Raw genomic sequence first — 21,524 nt, 5'->3', positions numbered from 1 at the left:
CAATATATGGACTATTTGCACGATTCACTGCAATACATAAAAGACAACAGTTGTAAAAATTACACCTTATAGTACTTACAATCACTTCTGAAAGAGTTACAAATTAATTCCTCCAAATAACCATCAGGCTGAATGCACTAGAATTCTTACTAAATAAGGTAAATATAAATAAAACAGAAAACCATACAAAGCCCCCACTTCAACCAAATGAAAATAAACAACAGGTTATATTAGTTTTGCTCTTTATTCACTCGAATACCACAAACCAGACACTTCCAGCATCTCCTACTACCTTAACCTCCCAAAACTGCTACTGGTATTCTTTATACACCTGTGCACCAGCCACATTTTCTCCACTTAAAAATACGTGTTATAACACTGAACTAAAAGGCTAAGTGCATTTAAAAAAAAAAAAAAAAAACAAAAAAAAAAAAAAACAAGAACAAAACTTTTTGTTGTTGTTTTTTTTAACACCCACAGTACTCCTAGTAAATTTATGGCAACCATTTTAACTTTGAATGCAAAAATCTTTTAGACTTTTTTAAATGGAAGTCTAGGAAAGTACTATCAGTTGTTTCATGAACTGAGACCTGACCATAAGGTGTATACATAACCTTACACTCATTAAATACGAGACAAGGTTTTCAGGATCAAATTCCTTTATTCATAACATCACAGTAGAAAGACACCCAAATGGATGAAAAACTTCAGTACAAAGTTAAAATAAAATAAAATAAAGTAAAATAAGAAAGGAGTACAAGAGGAACATACAGAATAGGGTAGGGGGCAAAGATAGATAAAATAAACCATATTCCACCACTACCAGTGCAAAACAGTATTCCCTCACAGAACAGTCACTGCTTTCAGCACCGTGTTTCTCTGCTTCCAGCAGCACAATTAATTCATATTTTCCTTCCCACACTTAAGCAATAAAACCTAGTAATACAGCTACAATTTCAGTAGCGAAAGACCATTTGGTATTTATGATATACAGGGTTTTTCATCTGTAAGTGCACTGTGTAATTGTTCTAAGTAATACTTTCCAAAGATATTAGTAGTGCTATTTTAAATATGGAACATTACAGTGAATTGGATTGTGTCACTATAGTAAACCTGATAGTTACCTCCTAGTTTGGGGGTATTCTTGAGTTCTACGCGGTTTATTATCTTCAAAGCTTATGACAGACTTCTTAAAATGATAAAATTAAATGCGCGTTACAACAGTGTAATAAAAAACACATGCATTCAGATGCAGGAGGTATTTGCCTTTCTTCTTCATCAAGGAGAAAGTTAAACAAGCCAAGTTCCTGGGTTTTAACTAAGCTTAACTAGATTTAGCATAAACTTGGACTAAAGAGATGACTTTCCATTCACATAATTAACATGGATTAAATTAAAGAGACTATCTTTTCCTAGAGATCTTGCTTTGTCCCCCATGATAAAACTCTAGCTTTACTCAGAATCTGTGGCTCAAAACTCAGTCACATTACACTGTCCTGCACAGGAAGAACATTAGAGTGCATCTGCCTTCATTTTATAAAATATTTACCAGAATGAGAGAATGACCCAACAACTGTAATTAGGCAGAACTTGTAAATTCACCTCTCAGCTCCAGAAAGTAGATACTGTTTAAGTGTTAAAGCATTTGAGTTAGGAGGCAAGTTTCTGGATGCATTATGCTCTCACCCCCATACCCAGTTCCCTATAACCACAATACTCCAGTGCATGCACTCCCCACGTGATCCTCACTTAACCTCCAAACTAGAATTAAGTCAGCAATTATGAAAAGAACATAATTTGGCCTACAGCAGGATAATCACAAGTAGCCCTCCGGAATACACCTGTTACTGTTATTTTAAGTGGGACTGTTTAAAAATCAATTACAAGCATACCAGATTGTTTCAATAGTGTAAACAGAAGCCAAAAATACACAGCTGTGCAAGAATTGTAACGCCTATTCTAAAGCAAAAGCAAAGGGCCCAGACACCATAAATCATGCCTTATTCCAGACATTCAGATCGCTGACAGTTTTCCTTCAGACATGAGAACATTATGTCCTCAGTAACTCGGCAAAATCACAATTCGTCCAAGTCAGTGAATAACTGGGGTTTTAACAAAGCATGCCTATCGATTTCTTCTGCTCTGCCTTTCTGCACACTTAAAACAAGGGAGTTACGCATTTTCCCCCTCAGATTGCCATACCCGCACCACTCCACACCCAACCAGAAGTTTGGGTTTTTTTCCCCTCGTAGTCGCCTGGCAGCCCGTGCAACCCTCTACAGCAGGGACTCAACAGCCGTCCCCCGGCGATGAGCAGAGCTGTGTGCTTGGGTGACTCAGAGCGAACAAGAGGCGCCGTGTAGCTGGGCGGGCGCCAACCGGCCGGCACCGCGGGAGATGAGCGGTACCGCTCCTCCCGCCCTCCCTCCCTCCCTCCAGCGTGGCAACAGAGGAGAGCGGCCGGGACCAGGGGAAATTCCTGCGGGAGAGCTAGAGCCGGCAGGCGGCCAGGCTCCTTCCCCGCGCCGGGCAGCACCGGCGCGGCCCGGCTCGGCTCGGCTCTCCACACTCACCGCCTCTGAGAGGAATGCCCAGCGCAGCCGTTAAAGGCCACCACAGCCTCATGAGGCACCGCGAGGGCTCACGAGCGGCCTGCCCTCAGCGCGTCACAGCCAAAGAGCCAACCAACGCCGGCACAATACAACCCCAACCGCCATGCGGCTGACGGGCGGAACTTATGGAGCAGGAGGAGGAGGCCGGGCCGGGCCACCATAGAGTGGCGGCGGAGGGCGGGGCCAGAGCGGCGGCGCTCGCGGGGGCAGGGGTGAAAGGTCGGGGGTTCCGCCGGGGAAAGATGGTGGCGCCGGCGGCGCTCCGCGTGGTGCGATGCGGTGGCGGCACTCTCCACGGCACCAGGGCCGTTTTCTCCGCCGATTCCAAGCAAGTGGGGCTGAGGCGCGGGTCTCCCACCCCTGGGGGGGGGCTTCTGAGCCCTGCAGGGGGGAGTGGCTGCCGGCTGGTGTCACCGCGGCCTGCCGCTCCCCAGGGGTCCCGGGGTTCCCTCCCTCATCCCGTAGGATAACTGCTTTCCCCCTTCCCCCCCCCCCCCCCCCCCCCCCCCAGGTACCTGCTCTGCGCCTCCGGCGACTTCGTGAAGATGTACAGCGTGTCCACCGAGGAGACGCTGCGGCTGATGGGGGGCCACGCCGACCTGGTGACGGGCATCCAGCTCAACCCTCACAACCACATGCAGGTCTGGGGCGGGGGGGAGGAGAGGGGGAGCAGGATGGGAAGGTCTGGTTGAGCTTGTCTGGTTCTGCTGGGGCTGTCCCGGGGGTGTGGGGGCTGGCTGGAATTTGAGAACGGGCTGGAAGTGGTTATAGCGTTGCCGAGCTAACGTTTTCCCTAAATCTGGCTGGAAGGGTAGGCGTTATATCAGTTTTCTACCAAAAAGAAAATAAATCGTGGAATGTGTGGAGTATGCCGATTGAATGGAATGACAGCAAAATTTCTTTTTTTTTTTTTATTTAATTATTAAAGGGGGAAAAGAAGTATGTGAGAAAATCCGCAACATTTACTTTGCCCTTCTATTATCTGCTGATACAGATGCAGATTTGACTAAATCCCTGCAACTTCCCAGTGGCTCTCTGTCTACTGGCAGCCTGCCTTCCCTGTTCACTGCTGCTTCTGCTCTGGTTCTCTGTTTGCTTGGGTTTTTTGGTGTCTCTATATAAACAAGGATTATTTGCCAAGATAGACTGCATCTGCTTATTATCTATGCAAAATCTGATGCAACTGTTAATGAATGTTCACATAATGGTATCTTGTGCGCACTCTGTTACTCTCAAGTGATTAAATGCAAATACTTGCTGTTTCTTTCACACTTCATGAAAATGTATATTTCAAACTACAATAATAGCATTGTATTTCCATTGCACTTTCTTTGAAGGCAGCACAAAGCTAGTCTGTGTCCTGTATTTTTCATGATTCAGCTACTTGGAATTGTAGTTCCATTGATCAATCCTTTTTTTATGTAAAAGCTGGCTTTGATATATTACTTTAACTGATTTTTTTTTTTTTCCTCAGCTGTATTCTTCATCTCTTGATGGCAGCATTAAGTTGTGGGACTTCATGGATGGGATTACCATTAAAGTATGTTAGTTATTCCTGTTTAACACATATCAAAATAATTCTTTACCCACTGATAATAAAATAAGGATTTCTGCAGCAATTACTACATATGGGCACAAACCAGTCCAAGATGTATTGTTCTGCTGTTAACACAGCCTGAAAACCATCTATTTATGGCAGTAATAGAATGTGGCAGTTGATGTGTGTGTCACTACAGAAATTCATGATGATGCAGAATCTTTTGGGGAAAAAGACGGAATATGTAATGACATACTAACTTTGCTACTTGCTGCAGTTTAGAGTCCAGTGTAGCTCTTGGGGAGTGTGCTGCAGTTTGTGATGTGCCCATAAGAGTTGATATGATGACTTGAAAACATGGGCTGTTAACTGTCCTGTTGCTCCCATTTTCTGCTAAATAGAGGCGCTTTCCTATAGGTGGTCCTTCTGCTTTGTATTAGGGGTAAAGTACCTTCAGATTTTTCAGTAAATCTGATGTCTCATACTTTATTAGTACTGTGTTAACGTTTGTATGAGTCTTTGATAGAATAAAGTTCTCTTTATTTGTCTTCGAATTGAGAATTTTAATTAATACATTAAGGTTTCTTTAAAGCACATGTGTTTTCCTTAGTGGAAAAACTTAGTATTATTCACTGCTGAAAAATATATGTCAAGTGTAATAATTGTTGACCTCATCCTCTTTTTTTTTTTTTTTCTTTTTTTTTTTTTTTTTTTCAGACTTTTACTGTAGGATCCAAACTTCTGGCACTGTACGCACTTGCTAGTTCTGAGGACTCAGTGTTTGTTGTAATTCCAAAGAGTGGTGAAAGAGGTATGGTATGATTAGCATCATCCTTGTCATCTAAGTCATGCTATGTCCAAGCTACTGTCATGTCAGTGAATGGTACGCTGCAAGAATGTGCTTTAATATATTAATTTTGAAAAGAAAAAAAAAAATCTGAAATCCTACTACAGATGTCTGCAGTCATGCATTTTGTACCTTTTTTCTGTTTTCATTCTATGGCGCATTTTTTTAATATTTGTCTAGAAGAGTGCTTATCTTCACTTTTGAAGCATGTACTGCATGTATCTGATAGTGTAGATGCAATAAATCTTAAAGCAGTGTTTACCATGATATAGGGTATGCTACAGTGTTTGAGACTACTCTTCCACCTTAAGCAGTATTAACATAAATAGACTTGTCCTATTTAACAGCATGCGTAGATATTTTTTCCTAGAATTTTGTTTGAAATAAATATAGCTTGACCTTACTATATTGCTACAAATGTCACTTCAGAGCAAGAGTGAATATTATGCAACTTTGCTTGGTTTCTCCTTACAGTTGCAGAAACCAGTCAGTCTACTCAATCTTCAGTACTATTGTTTGAATCAAAATATCTGAAACAATTATTTTTTGAAAGGTATTACAAACTTTTTCAAACTTATTAAAAATATTGCAAGGTACTGACAGGTTAGTTTTAAGGTAGAAGGGGGTGCAAATCTCCTTTTTAAGGGGCATACATAAACTTGTTCATAAAAGCCTTTTGATTACAGATTTTTCTTTGGTCAGATACATTCCAGCTGGTCTCAGTAAAGTTGACGAAAGCACCAGGCCAAGATTTGGAAGCCAAGGAATTGTCAGTGATTTTGGATGGTGTGGATGCATCACCAAAGCGTGTTGCATTTGGAAGAGAAGTATATTCACTTTTTGGGGTTTTTTTTTCTTCTATTGATTGTTGGTTGGTTGTTGGGTTTTTTTTTTTTTTTTTCCCTCTCAAATGAACTATTTGCTGTTTATGATTTTATACAAGCACAGCAGCGCTGAAACAAAACTGAAGTATGAATCTGGGTGTTTGTAAGACTTATGCTTTCTTTTATATAAAAAACCACAACAAAATAGGAAAATATTTACTTATATGTCATCTCCAATTTTAAGTACTTCATAGTGAAATGTGATTTATTTTTTTTTTCTTTCATGTGTAAGAACATAATCTGTGTCCTAAGTTGTTGTTTTACTATAACAGGGTGAATATGTGGCATCAGTGAAGGAGGTTAATCTTCAAGTTTATTTTTTTAAACAGAAGCAGTTAAACAGGTAAGAGTGAAAATGTCAATTATTAATTCAGTGTGATATATCATTAATGTTTGTTCACTGCTTATGTGTGCACACGTTATTTTACATTTGTCAGCAACCATTTGGTTTTATGCTGGAGGGGATATAGTCAGTATATAAGAAGCTCCCTTTAGAGGCAGACAGTGAGGTGCTGCAGTGCATTGGTTGCTCATCGTTCCAGCTGAGGTGTGTATTTTTTCAGGTAAATGCTTAGGCTGGTGCTGGACTGAAACAAGTGACAAAGTTTGGTTAGGGTCAACACAGGGGCCAGCAGAGGAAGCAGGGGTGGAAGGAGAGAGAGAGAAAGAAGGAAAAATCTTTCTGCTTGATTGAGGACAAAGAATTAATGAAATAAAGAGAAAAATAAGTCTGTCGCTATTTTTTGGAGAGTGCGTGTAACTGTAACAACCTGGAGATGTTTAATTTTGCGAGTCAGAATTATTTTTATGTGCATTAGCTGGTCCTTTTGAAGCTTTGTTTAAAAAAAAAACACAACTCATAATTAAAATTACTTTCTTAACTCTTGAAGGTTTTCTGTAAGTGCAGTGAAAACAAAAAGTCGAAACAATCAGTTCACTTGTGTAGCATGCCATCCTACGGAGGACTGTATTGCAACTGGCCATGCTGATGGAAAGATTCGCCTCTGGTATGCACATTTTGATCCAACTGTGTACGCCATAAACTAATGTGACCATAGGAATTAAGTGAAACCTAAGCAAAGCAGTCTAATTCATCCTTAGCGTTGTCGTTTTCAGAAGTCATAATGAGCAAAGAATGGCAAGCCCTGTGAACCTGAAGTACTGACATTGACTTCAGGGTACAGCTTCAGTTTAACGTCAAATGGGAAAATATTCCTGTTAAGCTATGCCCTGTGAAATTAAACTGTATTTGAAAAAGGTAATGCAGGAGCAGCTGAAATAACTCCGTATGGGCAAGTAGAGTCCTAGGGTGAGCACACTAGTGGAATTGCGTGGTTGAAAACTATGCTTGCCAAGTTGCTCAATATGCCTAAGATGTGCAGTGTGCAGCAGGAAGGTGCTGAAAACCAGCTAGCATGGTTCCTTCCTTCCCTTTGCATTGCTTGAGCATACAAGAAAGTGTGATCTAGAAGTTAAAGGAGAGGATGGTATACTTGATTCAATTCAATATTTCCTTTCGTTTGCTCTGTTGTTGATGTGGTGCTTAAAGAACTGTTCTGTTCCTCCCCACAGGAGGAATTTCTACCACAAGAAAGAGTACACATTTTCCACGCTGCACTGGCATCATGATACTGTCATGGATCTAGCTTTTTCTGTGGAGGGTGAGTGAAAGGAGAAAACAAAAACAAACAAAATCCCCCAACTTTCAAAGTCAAAGGACTGCAGTGGGGGTGGAAAAATCAACAGAAGTTTGAGTTTGTCTACTTACTAACAAATTAATTTCTAGAATTTTAAATATGTCCAGGAAGGATCTGAAATAAAAATGGAAGCAGTTGTTACTGTTTGATATATTTTGATTGGCATTCATAATGTCAAATATCTACCTTCTGTGGTAGGATGTAAAATCTAACCCCTCCTCTTACCTCTTTTCCCTCAACTCCACTCTTCCTCCCTACCTCCCGTTCATCAGTAATACTGATGAGTTCTTGCCAGAGTCTTGTTTGCATCCAAATAAAACAAGAAGTCTTGTCCGACCTCAAACCTAGTGGCAAAAATGCAGTTAACTTTTATCTGAATTGTGTTATCTGAACTATTCTCTGTAGGATATTTCTTACTGCAAAGTACTTCTGATGGAAGGAGAACAATTCAGCTATATGCTAACACAAATTCTTGGCTGATTCAGAAAGTAATGGGATCTACTACACCCAAAGCGTTGTTAAAATTTTACTGTAGGCACGAATTCTTGTTACTTAATCCAATTTTCTCTAGCAATTTAACATGGGATAATGAGCAATGTATCTATGTGCGTTGCCCAGGCTAGATACAAGGGATAATTGCTTTGTATGTGACATTTCAAGAACGGTTTCTGAGAAACCTGTGCTTGTCTGTCATTGTAAACATGTATGCTGTTTTTATTTTTTTTTTTTTTTTTTTAACCAAAATCTGTAATGAGATTTTTTACTATTGGAATAGGAACCAGCTTGCTGAGTGGTGGAGTTGAATCTGTTCTAGTTCTGTGGCGCAATGAATCTGACTGTCAGAAGGATTTCCTTCCTCGTTTGGGATCTCCTATTGAGTATATCTCCATGGCATCTGATGGCACACTCTGTTGCACCTTGCATACAGACAACAGTAAGCCAAAATTTATTTTAAGTGTCCTGTAGTGCAAAATGGCATGCAAATCTGTATGAGCTTTACTATGTTAATTTCAGATGAATTAACTAGATACTACATAAGTTTAATATTGATCTGAAAGAACAGATGCTTGAAGTGATCTTCTGTAAATTTGCCTGACAACTGCAGTAACTTGACTTTCCACCTTGATGTAGGGGTGTCATAAATGGAGAAAAGACATATTTATAGGATTAAGTGCAGTTGGTTAAGGTCCCTTCTCCACTATGAGATGCGGTTACATTGTAGGAGCCTTTTGCAAGACTTGATCTGCTTTTCCTTTCAGGAATTACAATAGTCAACAGCAACCTAAGATTTTCCAGAAGTATTCAAGGGCTAATCAAAAGTAAGTGCAATAAAATTTATCTTCTGCTTAGATGGCAGAATATGTCACTTCCCATCTTAGGTCATCTGTCATCTTATTTTTATTTCCAGGTGCGGATGTCAAGACTGGTCTAGTGGTTGATCCTAGAACCAAAGCTTTGGTCCTGAATGGAGAGCCTGGCCACTTACAGTTCTATTGTCTCCAAAGTGACCAACAGCTGTTCAGTGTAAGTTGGATGGGCTTGTACTAAAACTTTTAACTTAGTCAATCAAGTAAGTTATGCATCAGAATTTATTTGAAGACTTAATATGGCAAACAGGAAAAAAGCCAGCAGCTATACTGCGAGACTGGATTCTAAGATGAGATGTTTTCAGCTTTGTCGCAAAGTTCTTTTACTTGTTAAGTATAGCTGAACGTTGGCAGTTGAATAAATAGAGGAGCAGCATACTGTTTCGAAGTTAAACGTCAAAAATTTCTAGGTAAAATCCCTCTAAAATATCTTTTTTTTTTTTTTCTTCTTCTTTCCTACATTTAACTTTATTGTGGAATGTACATGCCCTAATTATGCTTTACCAACATGTGGTTTTATGCCACAGCCCAGTCAGTTCTAATCGGTGCTTTCAGAACGTCCTTTATCCATGGTTTTATGAATATCTCTAAATCTACACTTGAATTTTGAAATTTAAATTTTGTCTTGTTGTTTTGCAGTTGGATATTGTGCAGCGACAATACATTCATCAGGCAGGTTTAAACCAAGCTGACTTGGTAAAAGTTGCGTTTAGCGCACAAGGCAAGTGGTTAGCAACAGTAGAAGAGAGGGAAGAAGTAACTGACCCTGAGTTACAGTTGAAGCTGTGGTTCTATGATGAAGAAACGCAAAGGTAATGGTAACAGAGCTGGCCGCCTAGGTGCCAAAATCTAAAGTATCACACAAATATCTACAAAGGTTTTGCCTTGCAAAGGCAGAGTTTTTCCAGATCAACTAATAAAATTCTAGGTAAGACCCTAGGGAGAGTTTACCATGCTTGCTACATGTATCTGAAACAACGCACAGACTTGAAGTAAGTACAGATTGGAAATAATTGCACTGAATCTAATTTACTTATATTAAGGCTATTTCAGCCATGGGACAATCGTGGACTTGACAGAATGGTTCTATAGCTTGTTCAGTTTTCCCATTTGTGTCTAATCCATCATTAACTGATTAGTCCTTCTAGGGTACAGATTATGACTTTAGCTTTGATACGGTTTTTTATTTAGCTAACATATGCATCTGGTTCATAACCTTTGCCAGATTTTTTTCTTATTAAAAAAATAAAATTATATTTTGACTGTAAATTGCAATTTTCTTAAAGAAGAAACAAAGCAAAATAAAGCTGGTCTGTGTAGTAGCTATGTGACTGGTTGTCTAAATACTGGAAAGACTGCCCAGAGTTCAGGCTGAATATTTGAGAGCAATACTTGCTTAGTGATAATCCTTTCTCAGTGCTGGGCTAGTCTCTCTTGCTGTATGGAAGTGATTAGGGAAATAAAATCTCTAAATGCAATAACGTTTAGCTATGTAATTAGACAGAAATTTCTTTGACTGCTCTTCTCCCTGCCCCTTCCAGAATCATCTTAGACTGAAAACTTCCAAAAGTGCAAAATGAAATAAAATGGCAAGCTTCTGTTTTCTTTTCCTATAGCTTTAAGCTGAATACTAGAATAAATATGCCACATGAGGACCACATAACAGACATGTGCTTTCGCGACATGGATGAATTGGAAGATGATTCTCTGATATTGGTAACAGCTGGCAGAGACTGTGTGTTTAAAGTCTGGGTGATGGTAGAAGACACTGATCCGGAGGGTAAGTATAGTCAAAACGTAACTTACTCTTACTTGCTACCTTGTAACACGCTATAGACATTCTGACCTTAACTTCATCCTTTCAGAACTAGGCCCTCAAATCCCACGCATTTACCTATTTCTGCTGTATGGTGTATTGTGTTCTGCTGAGCATCCTCTGTGATAGAGTTCTCTCATAGTTCTGCAGTATTATGGATTGATATGGAAGTTCCTGAACTAGCAAAGACCTTGCCGAGCCTGCTGCAGAAGGGAATGGTAGCCTGTGTTAATTTGTTTAAAGGTTTGCTTGGGGTAATGATTTTTCCATGCTGGGAAAATGGATTTTTGTCATTCCTCTGGGTAGTCTTTGAGACTTCTGAAGGGAGCAGGATGCAGAAGTGTGTTACTGTGTTTTAGTTTACTTAGTGTAAAATAGTAGCACTTTGCTAGTCTGCAGCTCCACCACTTCAGAGTTCATTGTTTGAACCGCCTTCCTTCCTGTTAGATATTTAAGTGTCTTAGAATGGATATTTAGGATCCACTTCCAAGATACTTAAGTAACCAAATTTCACCTCTCAAAATGCATGCTGGTGTTTGCTTGTTTCAAACAGAACTTCTGAGGGATGTGTATTATTACCCTGTGTGCCTTTGGATGTGAAATACAAAAGATTTCCCGCTCCTTAACGTGCATTTACTTAAAAGTTATTACGATGCCAGGCACACTTCAATAAGCTGGAACTTCTCTGCCACTTGGGTGTCTTCTCTTTTCATGTTCCCGAATAGATGTGGTAGTGGTCTTGCTTGAACTGCCTGCAGTTTAGTAATGTTTGTCATGGGCAGGTGGGAATGTGTTCAAAAGTACTTTTGAAGTACTAAGGTTTCCATTTGACAAACTGATGTTGCCAAATTGACTTTCTCTTCCCAAGCTGTTTGCTCCTCAACAGTGGCTTCTCATGAGAAGAAAAAAAAAAAAAAAAGGTTGTATTCATTTACTAGGATTTATGCTTGTATTTACTTACTAGCAACTCCCTCAATGGTTTCTGAAAGAGGGTTTTATTTTCGTTTTCTTTTTTGATCATAAATGATTCTAAGCCTAGACAGTATGTTAACTTAATGAGCAGATACTTTGATCTTGAGTACAGTGTGGGCTGGGGATGAAACCTAATAGTGTCTGTTTCCTTCAACAAGATAGTTTTGTATCTGCTGACTGCCTTCATCAGGGATTTTTTTGTGTGTATCTTTTTGTTTGGTTGTGACTATACAGACTTCTGTTTCATAGTTGTGTAAAAGTACAAATTATTGCTGGCTACTGTAGTGTATTTGCCCAGCGGGGACAGGGTAGGAATGCTCAGGTAGAAAGATTCAACATGCTGCAGGCTTCTGTGCAGCAAATATTAATAAACTAATTAGTTCATATGTAGAACGCACTCTGGCATGTTTTTATTTGCAGCAGGTATCTCACTGTGCCTCTAGATGGTGCCACGCAGTTTAAAGTAATGAATTGTTTCTGGCTGTTTTTTTACAGGCAGTTCTTTTAATCATCAACTTGTAGCCATTATATAAAAGCTATATTAGCATAGGGTGAACTTATTTTCCTTTCTTTCCTCATCCTACTCATATGTTTCAAAAGCTAGGTGTATGATTTTTTTTTTTTTTTTATACTGGGAGATATGTAATGGGGTAAGTACATGATGTTGACTTTGCTTTTGTTTATGTTATCGTGATTATCAACAATAGGAAAGGTATGCCACTAAATGCACTGGCAGGTTAACCAACACAAGGAAGCATGCTGATGGGTCACTTTGTGATCCTCTAACTTTTTGTAAATGAACCATGAGCTTTGTTGGACTCAAATGCAACCCATGTTCAAATTTTTAGTAATGCTCATTTGCTTGCTACAGTCTTAAAAGAACGGTATGTTTCAGAACACTATATGTTGAATGTACTTCAGTATCTTTTTTATCTAACATCTGCCTATTTGAGAGCACAGTTAATGTAGTTGGCAAAGTAAATGTGAATATTGTACCATGTCAATCTCAGGATTTGCTATTCAAATACAAAACTGAGAACAAATGGACAACCTACTAGATGCTTCTTGTACTAAAACAGGACAGATTCTCTGTACTCTTCAAAAACATAAGCCTTCTGAAACAAAACTATCTTGCTCTTGAGCCTGTTTTGCAGGTCTAATACTTGAATTCTTCTTTCTTCATGTATAGACTTGAATTAACTAGCTTGTTTATTCAATGCAGCACAGCAAAGTGTGAGCTGGAGCTGTGACTTTGTAGGCAGCTACCACAACTACCAAGCTACTAACTGCTGTTTCTCAGAAGATGGCTCTTTGCTTGCTGTTAGCTTTGAAGAAACTGTCACTGTATGGGATTCAATTACTTGGGATCTTAAGTGTACGTTTTGCCATCCACCTGGAAAAATAAGGTATGTTTTTCATCTGGCTTTTTATGTCTTACTTGAACTCTCGGAACAGAAAGAATAAATTCATAGTAGTCCAAGAACTTGTATATATTCGTATAAACATTGAATTTAACACTTATGTTCATATATAGAAAAGACTCTAAAATGGCTTTTAGGTGGCTTGTAGTGTACTGTTAAAAATAAGATCAAGCTTTGCAGTTTTGTCTTCTTACTTGCTTATGACTTGCACCTCTCGTACTCAAATATGTATCTTTGGGCGTACACTAGTGTGTTAATAATAGCCCTTCTCTTTTTCCCCAATAACCTAGGGAGGAATCAAAGTACTGAAAAAGTATAAATATAAGAAGTTTGTGCTTTATTCATGTACACATGCATACAAATATAAATTATATCAATAAACCATAAAGGCATATTGAGCTTATTTTCTGTATTATAAAATATATATCTCGATCCATTCTAACTTCTGTTGGAAAATCCATATTTGCCTGGCAGACTATCCCAGCATGCTCTGTTGTGTGCTGTCATGATAAAAGGCATTGAAGGTCTAGGTACCATTCTGTTGTGTAAGGATAATGAGGAATGGCATAGGTTGATGGTAGAGATAAAAGATAAAGACTTGGAGAATAGGATGGTCTTAGTATTGAACTTCCTGGAGTGTGCAAATGTGCAGTAGTTTCTGATCCAGGCAAAATATCATTTTTCTTATGATAATCTTGGAAAAAATAGTTCAATAGGTGACCTCGCTGGTTAATCTACTTAATCTCTGTGCCAGATCCTGTATCTAAACAATTGCAGGAGCAGGAAGTTGCTACAAACCTACTGTAGCATTCTCTTTCAGTGCTAATGTTTTTCTAACTGCTTCTCAAACTTGCTTCTCAAAGTCGTTACTGGAGTAATGTTAGAAGTATTTCATGTACCCGCTTCGAGGAAGCACCTAAAATGGAAAACAAAACATTGTGGGGTCACAATGTTTTAAAGACATAAAGAATCCTTTAGAAAAAGATATGGAGATTTCTCTCTTCCATGTTTTTGTGTGTATGTTTATAAGCTTTTCCTTTGTGTGAACAAGTCAGTTTTGTTTATCCTGGTCCTCTAAGATTAGAAGTTGAGAAACATGATTCTAAAACCAGTCTGCAGGAAAATCATGGGAGGCGTGTAACCCGCATCTTTACTGTATCTATAGAGAAAAATTCCCTTGACAGCTTGGTATAGTGGCAAGCTTTTCCCAGGCCAACTGCTCCTTTTCTAGCCTTTGCTGTATGCTGTATTAAAAGGAAATATATTACTCTGGGACTGTACTAAATGGCTGTATTAATTGCATAACTTCAAAGGGCTATGTTTTATTAAAGAAACTCTGTCCCTTATTAGCTTCTTTGGAAAGGTTCTATAGCATTAGAAATCGAAAGGCTGTTCTATTATTCTCAAATGAGAATCAGAAATTAAAATAAGTGAAAACAAATCACACACTTTCTTCAGTTGGAGCAGCCTATAAGAATAACCTCCTTTTTTTTTTTTTTTTTTTTTTTTTTTACTACTCCTCTCTTTCTAGTGCTTAGAGCAATAGTAAGGTTTCTTTAAATATGGAATTTATTTTCCAGTCCCGATGTGAACACTTAGTAGTACTTAGAAGTTTGTAACTTATTTAAGACCTTAAAATCACTCCTTGAAATCAGAATGTTGTAGGAACATGTAATCCTTATAGATTTATGTATACTTTTAAATCTCCCAGACCTATCTGGTTGTGTGAAGTTTAATGCCATTAAAAGTGAAAGCAAAAAGCAAACTTATCCTGATTTAAATATCAGAACTAAATCTTAACTGAATGTTTTTGTGACTTGTAAATCATCACTACGTTAGAGAAACAAAAATGAAACCTGAAGGTCACTAACTTGTTTTGACTTTTTGCTTCTGTAGGAACATCTGTTTTGGGAGACTAACATGTTCCAAGTACCTTATTGGTGCCACTGATTATGGCTTTCTGTGTTGCTGGAACCTGCTCACTTGTGCATGTAAGATCAGATTAAATGTATGCTCGAGTGGTAACATATAACACTTGAATTTACTATGAAACCTTAAAATAATTCTAGTTTGATTCCAGATTGATCCACTACAAAATGTCCTGTGGAAATGTAGTAATTTTCATACTTCAGTCAATACAGTAGCCTGTCCAGAGTGCATGTGCTTTGTATGCATGTGCGTAGTGAATTCTAAGTTAGATGATTGATAACACAATAACAGCTAATATTTCTTGCATTTGTAGAAGTTCATAATGCTTCTGTATTTTTATTCATCTGAGTGAAGTTGCTTGCCTCTTCCAGAGGTTAAGGCCCTGTGTGCCGTTCCTATCTAACCTTTTGTTTGGCAAAGTAGTGGGATAGAACTGAATGCCGCCTTTTCATGTCTGGCTGTTGCTGTGTTTGCTTTTCAGTGGAATGGAGTGCCCACCTCAACGTCTTAGTTCTGCAACCCGATCCCCTTTCAGAACACATTGCTGCTGTCTCATGGCTCTCAAAAGAGTCCAGTTGTAAGTACAAAGGCTTCTTTGACAAGTAATAGTCAGTGGAATTTAAAACTGTGAAAGCATAATTTCTAGAAAAGTTTTTCTTAGAATTTAGCCCCATGAAAGCCATAAAACGGACCTGAGGCTGTATTTGCACCTGTGGAAAACTGAACCATGTCTGACAGCAGCAGTCAAGTAAAGCATGTTGGCTCCCCATCTTTTCTTCCAGCAGTTAGTTTCTGGTACAGGATATAGCACAGGATTAACCGTGTTCTCTAGGTGAAGGTCTTGAACGTTCTTAACCCTCTCCTGTAAATGCAAAACTGGTTGAACTGTACAGCTATGGTTTAAAGCTTTGACTATAAATTATGATTACTCTTTCTAGAGCTACTATTCTACAGAAAAGTTAATTTCCAAGTATGTTCTCTGGATTGAAATACTGTGAAAGGTACCTTCTATTATGCCGTAAGGCTATCCAATTATAATTCCTGAAAACTAGTGCTTAAAGGCAATCCTGTCCAGCCCTTACTGGCTATGATACAGAGGGCTTTGACAGCTATCCAGGAAGGTAAGAATTTCATGATTTAAAGAGAAGATATTCTTGGTTTTGCAGTGTTTGTGTTCAAACCAAATGAGCCACGGCCAATCTATATCCAGAGAAACCTTTGCAGAGAAAAGATCCAGCGCGCTGCCTTCGTTCCAAGAGATGAACCTGAAATGATTGGCTCAGAAAAATACCTTTGGCTAAGAAGATCCCAACTATTTTTTCTTACAGATACACAAGTAAGAAATAGTGATTGGCAGGTGGTTCCTGGGGAAAAAGTATTTTCCTGAATGTGGATTGATACAAACTCAGAGTTCTGTTGCTGAGTGTAAGAGTTTCTTCTTGTGATTTCGAGGCAGCGTAAGCTTTGTTCTTTATTAAAAGCTTTCAACTACCAAAGCAGCTTAAGTTCAAAATTGATTATTTACTGGTTTTCTACTGCTAATAGTTTCTGCTGCCTCTTTCATAAAAGAAACTAGATAATTTGGGAACATTGCCTATACTGTTTAACTTAAATAACCACCTAGAAACTGTATTATTGCTGATTATCAAAATGTTTTGTATGATATTCAATTTTCACTGCAATTTGTGGGTGGGTGTTTGTTTGTTTGTTTTTCCAAAAAGTCTGTACAGAACCTCTAGGTCCATTCCTGCTTCTTTTCAGTTTCTTTATAAATAAAGAGGAAGAGATGTGTTTGCCTCTTCTACTTGACTGACAAAAGCTTTTGGGCCAGTCAGAAGCTTCTGTAGGCAAGGTATAGAAATATGGAAGGCAGTTTCACATATATAACTGTGCTACATCATTCTGTATTTTAGGAGCTAATGACGCTTAGCACAAAGTCTCTAGAAGAAAGGCTTACACCGTCGAGCAAACAGGTACCTCTTATAGAAGTTCTGACAGAGATGTATAGAGCAGTTCAAAATTCTGTTGGAGTTCAGTTTGTCAGATTCGAATTCCCTTCTGTCATGAAAATGCACACCATATCCTTAGATGGAGTCATAGGCACTTAACTGATGGGGCAGTAATCGGTATTTGCCTTCTTTTTTTTTTGACAGAATTGCTGTTTGTAAAAACCTTTTATAAAAGAAGTATTAGTAAGCTACTCCCTCCTTTTCCCATTTCCCCTGCACAAAGAAATGATACTTTTCTAGAAGGATTCAGGTTACACAAATGAAGCAAACTACTTGATGAAGGAATAAGCTCTTTCCTTATCTAGGCTGCTTTAACGCTTGGGACCTTAAGTGTCTGACCTGCGCTTTCTGGTGAGGATGAACAGTTGTCAGTCAATTGTAACTTACCACTGGGAAGGAAGTTCAAATTTACATTCCAGTATGTACTTCTGTGGAGAAGTACTCTGGGAAATTCAATCTTTTAAATTCACGTTGAAGAAGCGTTTCATACCCCCTGAACAGAATAAAACTTGATTGATTTGGTTGGTTAGACAAAATAGATCAAAGTAGAAGTTACTATATTTTCAATACAAAACGCAATGTAAATGTGGTTATAAGCAATCGGTTTCTTTGAAGAGTAGGGGAATAACGTGGTACTCAGATTGGGGTATATTGACCTAGGAAGATGCCAGAAGGGAAGTTGCCATGTTTTGCTTCCAGTTACTTGATTAAATCTCTCAGCAGGTGATGCTGGGGGTATAAATGATCTTTTAGTCAAAAGTGGAATCTGAAAGCTGTACTTAATTTTTCTGGCATATGCACCAACCTCCATATTTGGAAGTTAATTGGTACATCAGCCAACTAAAATCTGGTGTCCAGGAATCCAGATCCAGATCCTGGAGAGTTTTATTACCTCTGTGTAGGACTCCCTCAGAATGCCCTACAGAGAATGAGTACAAAGAGCCATATGGCTCAGTTGAGTTAAATTTGAGTGTAGAGTTTTGTCACCTAGGTTGATCCTGAATTTTGGTATTTCAAAATGAGATAGAGCTTAGATTTGTGACACTGGAATTCAACTTAAAACTTTCACCTTTTTTCAAGCTGGCAGTAGAAGAAAGTCTTCCTGTGACCCCATTTAGCTTGCTATTGGGAAAGCACAGACGTCAGCAAGCACAAGGGGATATAGACCTCGGAAAATTATTTGTTCGTAATAAGCATGAGCAAGATTCACCTGCTGTCAAAGAGGTAGGAGTAATTACGGTAAGCGTACCAACAAAATCAGGACAAACAAAAGCTTTCATAAAGCTGCTGTTTTTTCTTTTCAGCTTTTGCACACTCCAGCACATGTTTTGCCATCTGCTTCTTTCCTCTGCCCTATATTTATTGATTCATTGCTCATCTCCAAAGAGAACAAAAGGTAAGAAAAATTTAAGAACACTCCTTAGTTATTGAAGTTATTTTAAGTTATGTACATATTGGTTTAAATTGTAAAAGCAGTTTTCCAACACTTTTCATTCTTCTATTGACCTAAGTTAGTAGCACACTTTTATAGTGGCAAGATTTTCTTAGAACTCCATTTTTGGGAGATGTGCAGACTGGCTGTTTAGTCTGTTTGGCTTTTTTGTTGCTGTTATTTTTGCTGCTGTTTGGCATAATGTGCGCGTACACAAACTGTTGTCTTTGGTAATCAAATATTCTTTATGAATTTCACAGTATCACAGTATGCTAGGGATTGGAAGGGACCTCAAAAGATCATCTAGTCCAATCCCCCTGTCGGAGCAGGAACACCTAGATAAGGTTGCACAGGAGGCGTCCAGGCGAGTTTTGAATGTCTCCAGAGAAGGAGACTCCACAACCTCCCTGGGCAGCCTGTTCCAGTGCTCTGTCACCCTCACTGAGAAGAAGTTTCTTCTCAAATTTAAGTGGAACCTCTTGTGTTCCAGGACACAATTGTGTTCCAATTTAACTTTATTCCAGGGGTTATTTTTGGATAAATGTCAGATTCTGAACTTTATTTGGTATTATGATGAGTTCTTGCATAATTCTTGGGTTTGGTTTCTAGATACACCAAGAAGTTGGCCCTTAGGTTTAATCTCAACAGTTTGTTTAGAACTCAATTTTCATTCCCAATTAAGCTACAAAATATGAGTGTATACTGTGAAAACAGTTAGCTAAGCTTTGTCTTACAGTGCATTAATCCCAGTTTAATGTAGTAGTTTGATACGTACTTAAAATGTATTGTAGCTTGCTCCTGTGAGATCATTGTTTGCCTCGAGAAAATGAATGCGGGCACAGGGGTTGTGACGCTGTAGTCTTGTATTAGGATTAATATCTTGTCACTTACACTGAAGTCAATTAAATGCTTGCGTTCTTTGTGCAATCTCTTCTTTAAAGTGTGTAACGAAACTCTGCCAAGCCAGAGATAAAAGTTTGTCGTTGCTATCAACTGCCATTCTGCATTTTTAAAGACCAATGAGAGGACGCTTTATGATGCCACAGTTTACCCAGAAAAAAACAGCAGTTTGAGTAGTTATTGCATGTGTGTTATATTCTCCTCTAACAGCAGTATAATCAGTTCTGCTACGTTGTGTTGGCCAGTATTGCTGGCTTTCTTACTGGATAACACAAGTAAAAGTGTTTTTCCCACATCAACAAAACACTGGCAAAAATCTAATACAAGAAATACACAGAAACTTGTATGTAGTTTCAGTACTGAAGAATTCGGGAGTTCAGTGGCCTGTGTGAATATTTGCACATGTAGAGCTTGTACTTTGACACTAGTAAATAGTATGACTGCACATTTGAAGTTACATATAAGGGCTGTAGGATTGGGCTCTTGAGGAATGACAAGAATATATCACTGTATAGATTAATTTTCCTGTTAAATCATGTTATTTTCCTTGGCAGTATAATATTAACGTAATACACACATGTCACCATTTACATTTTGTAAGTGATAAATACTTTATATTAGAACAGATGGTTTTTAGGAGACCAGTACTGTTCTGCCACGCATGTCATTCCTAATGCAATCCGCAGTCTTTATACAACAGACACCTGAATTAATACTATTAATGACCGCAGTGTAAATGATAACTGTTATATATAATTCTTTAGAAGTGTGTTTTCTACTTCAGCACAAATTTAAGTGGAGCAGCCGCTTTAAGTACCTCCCTATGTTTTAAAAAAAAAAAAAAAAAAAAAAACCAAACAAAAAAAACAAACAAAAAAAAAACACCACAACTTTTTTCTTTTCTAGTAACACTCTGAGTACTTTAGCAATTTTTAAGACCAAGTGACCTTTTTTAGATTTCATAGAACGATAGGATGGTTTAGGTTGGAAGGGACATAAAGGTCATCTAGTTCTACCCCTCCTGCCATGGGCAGGGACACTGCCCACTAGACCAGATTGCTCAAAGCCCCATCCAGCCTGGGCTTGTACACCCTTGCAGGGATGGGGTGTCCACAGCTTTCCTGGGCAATTTGTTCCAGAGCCTCACCACCCTCATTGTGAAAAAAATTTTCCTAATATCTATTCCAAATCTACCCTCTTCATTTGAAAGAGAAGAATGGTCACCTTGAATGTTTTCTCATCTACCAGTGTATCCAACGTTTCCAATCCTGTAGGAGTGCGAGATGATAACTTTTGACATAATGCTGATCTGCCTGATCTGACATTATGTATTATTATATTTGGAGAAAGAAAGATACTTTAAGTTTACTTAAAACAGAGGACAGCTGTTAGAAAAATGGCTGGTAATTTAGATGGCAAGAGAAGTACAGTAGTTTGTAAGTAGCCTGAGATTAAAAAAATAAATAAAATCTAATGTTTACTTAGTTGTTTGCATGATAACTAACCTCTCTACTATAGTATGTAATACTATAGTATATGAAATTACCCATTAATTTAATTAATAGGGTTGTTTCCAATCATCTTCCTCTTATAGTACTGAAGAAGTTGCTGATGAAGTAGAAATGGAAAGTGAAAAAACAGAGGACGATTCAGATGAGGAAAGAGATGTTACTGAAATGGAACAAGAAGATACAAGTCCTATGCAATTATTAGGAGAGATGACATGTAAACTGTCTAAATCCCAGGAAAAAGAGCTACGAAAAATAAGAAAAATGGACTACAGTTGGATATCAGCTTTCTAAACAGACATCTTGTGGTTTTTGTTTTTTTTATGTAAGCTGAAGCTTTGTGGATTAAATATTATTCGAAAAGATCTTTCAAGTCCTTTGGCCATAAATTTGAGCAGCCTCTGTTTCAATGTGAAAGGAGAACTGGGGGAAGGGATTGAAGTTTTGAAGAGCTGGTTCTGCTTCTAGTTTATTACCGATTCTCTGTTACCTTAGATAATGGTTAACGTGTGGGGTTTCCCCCCGCCCCTTGCAAGTGTATTTTAAAAAAGGCTAATAGCAAAACTGAGTTCATTATCTGACTTGTGATGCGT

At 38.5% G+C, this 21,524-nt stretch overlaps 1 protein-coding gene across 1 annotated transcript; it reads left to right on the top strand.

Annotated features, from left to right (window-relative positions):
• Positions 1-3,125: 3,125 nt before the first annotated feature.
• On the top strand, positions 3,126-21,296 carry WDR75 (WD repeat domain 75). The gene is made up of 20 exons (XM_082484642.1): positions 3,126-3,253; positions 4,087-4,152; positions 4,867-4,960; positions 5,699-5,823; positions 6,153-6,223; positions 6,771-6,887; positions 7,453-7,541; positions 8,353-8,511; positions 8,837-8,896; positions 8,986-9,101; positions 9,584-9,756; positions 10,561-10,724; positions 12,955-13,138; positions 15,050-15,144; positions 15,564-15,659; positions 16,249-16,418; positions 16,996-17,055; positions 18,172-18,315; positions 18,396-18,487; positions 21,018-21,296. The coding sequence occupies exons 1-20, from the start codon at positions 3,158-3,160 to the stop codon at positions 21,223-21,225; spliced, it is 2,379 nt and encodes a 792-aa protein (XP_082340768.1). The 5' UTR covers positions 3,126-3,157; the 3' UTR covers positions 21,226-21,296.
• The last annotated feature ends 228 nt before the right edge of the window (positions 21,297-21,524 follow it).

This window comes from Vanellus vanellus (assembly GCF_965231255.1).
Source record: "Vanellus vanellus genome assembly, chromosome: 5".
Lineage (NCBI taxonomy): Eukaryota > Metazoa > Chordata > Aves > Charadriiformes > Charadriidae > Vanellus > Vanellus vanellus.
Note: the sequence above shows the minus strand (reverse complement) of the source record. Positions and strands in the feature narration are given on the sequence as shown.